Raw genomic sequence first — 1,311 nt, forward strand, 5'->3', positions numbered from 1 at the left:
ACTCAAATATATTTCAAAATAATTCAACATAATATGTGTGTATGTGTATATATATATATATATATTGTGTATGTGTGTGTGTGTTGAGCTCTCAACTTTTGTCTGGACTCCATATGATATTTGCTAGCTTGAAGAAGGAAAAATATGAACCACTATTCTAATGCAGTAGTATCCAAATATATTTCAAAATAATAATAATCAAAACAATATAAAAATGTTTTCTGTTTTTAGGAATGGTGGAAAGCAGCAGACATAATTGGAGTGGGTTGGATAAGCAAACTGATATTCAGAATTTAAATGAAGAGAGAATCTTAGCTTTACAGCTTTGTGGGTGGATAAAGAAAGGAACGGATATAGATGTGGGGCCATTTTTGAACTCCCTTGTACAAGAAGGGGAATGGGAGAGAGCTGCTGCAGTGGCATTGTTCAACTCGGATATTCGGCGAGCAATCCAAATCCTGAATGAAGGGGCATCTTCTGAAAAAGGTATTAGGCTGTATTCTAAGATACTGGCAGTTCATAGACTCCTTTAAAGAAAGGAAACTGATAATTTTCAAATATCTAATCACTGAATATTTTATGTAGATTTTTGTTGAAAGAGAAATTAGCAAACACTATAATAGTAAATAAATATTCGTTTTTTATTTGTGCCTTGGTTTAAGTCTAAAAAAGATGTGTGTTAAATGTCATTTTAGTACAAGGAGTACTCTAATGTGTCCATTTTTAATATCTTCTGTTTTAAAGATAGTTCACATACATTTTAAAAAATATATTTCCTTAAAGAGTAGTACTACTTTAGTTTACAAGCATTTTTATGACACACATTTGAGAATATTTTAGTTTATACTTTCTCCTTTAGATGGCTATTGGTTGACCTTGAGAAAACTCTGAATGACACTTTTATTTAGACTAATACAGACTCTTACAGAAAGCATACTTTGATCTGCAAAAATGCTTCTACTTGAGTTTGGTGATTAGAATTTTTTTTTTTAAAGAAAGAAATGTGACAAGTTTTTTAGGAGGATCCTCAGAGAAACAAATCTTATCCAAAATTTCAGGTTTTTTTCTTATCAGAAATATTTCACTTGAAAATAACCAAGATGTATATACCTATTGATTTTTAGTATACCTAACAAATGATTTCTGAATATTGAGAATGCTGAATTCTTACATGCTGGTCCATTTTCAAACAGTTATAATTCTGGTTGTGCCATAGAGAAAAGCATGAAATTAATATATTTCCTAAAAGTTGAAAAAGTTAATGTTTTGTTCCGATTGGCATCTTTTCCTTCACCTTTGCTCTAACAAAAG

At 30.4% G+C, this 1,311-nt stretch overlaps 1 protein-coding gene across 1 annotated transcript in view; it reads left to right on the forward strand.

The window, feature by feature from the left end:
* The window catches only part of MIOS (missing oocyte, meiosis regulator, homolog (Drosophila)), a 54,921-nt gene that overhangs the window by 31,288 nt on the left and 22,322 nt on the right, over positions 1-1,311 (forward strand). Inside the window, exon 5 of the mRNA XM_012647892.1 lies at positions 232-486. Within this exon, the coding sequence (XP_012503346.1) occupies positions 232-486 (255 nt within the window). The remainder of the gene's footprint in view (positions 1-231; positions 487-1,311) is intronic.

Source organism: Propithecus coquereli, unplaced genomic scaffold, assembly GCF_000956105.1.
Source record: "Propithecus coquereli isolate 6110/MARCELLA unplaced genomic scaffold, Pcoq_1.0 Scaffold108, whole genome shotgun sequence".
NCBI classification, from domain to species: domain Eukaryota; kingdom Metazoa; phylum Chordata; class Mammalia; order Primates; family Indriidae; genus Propithecus; species Propithecus coquereli.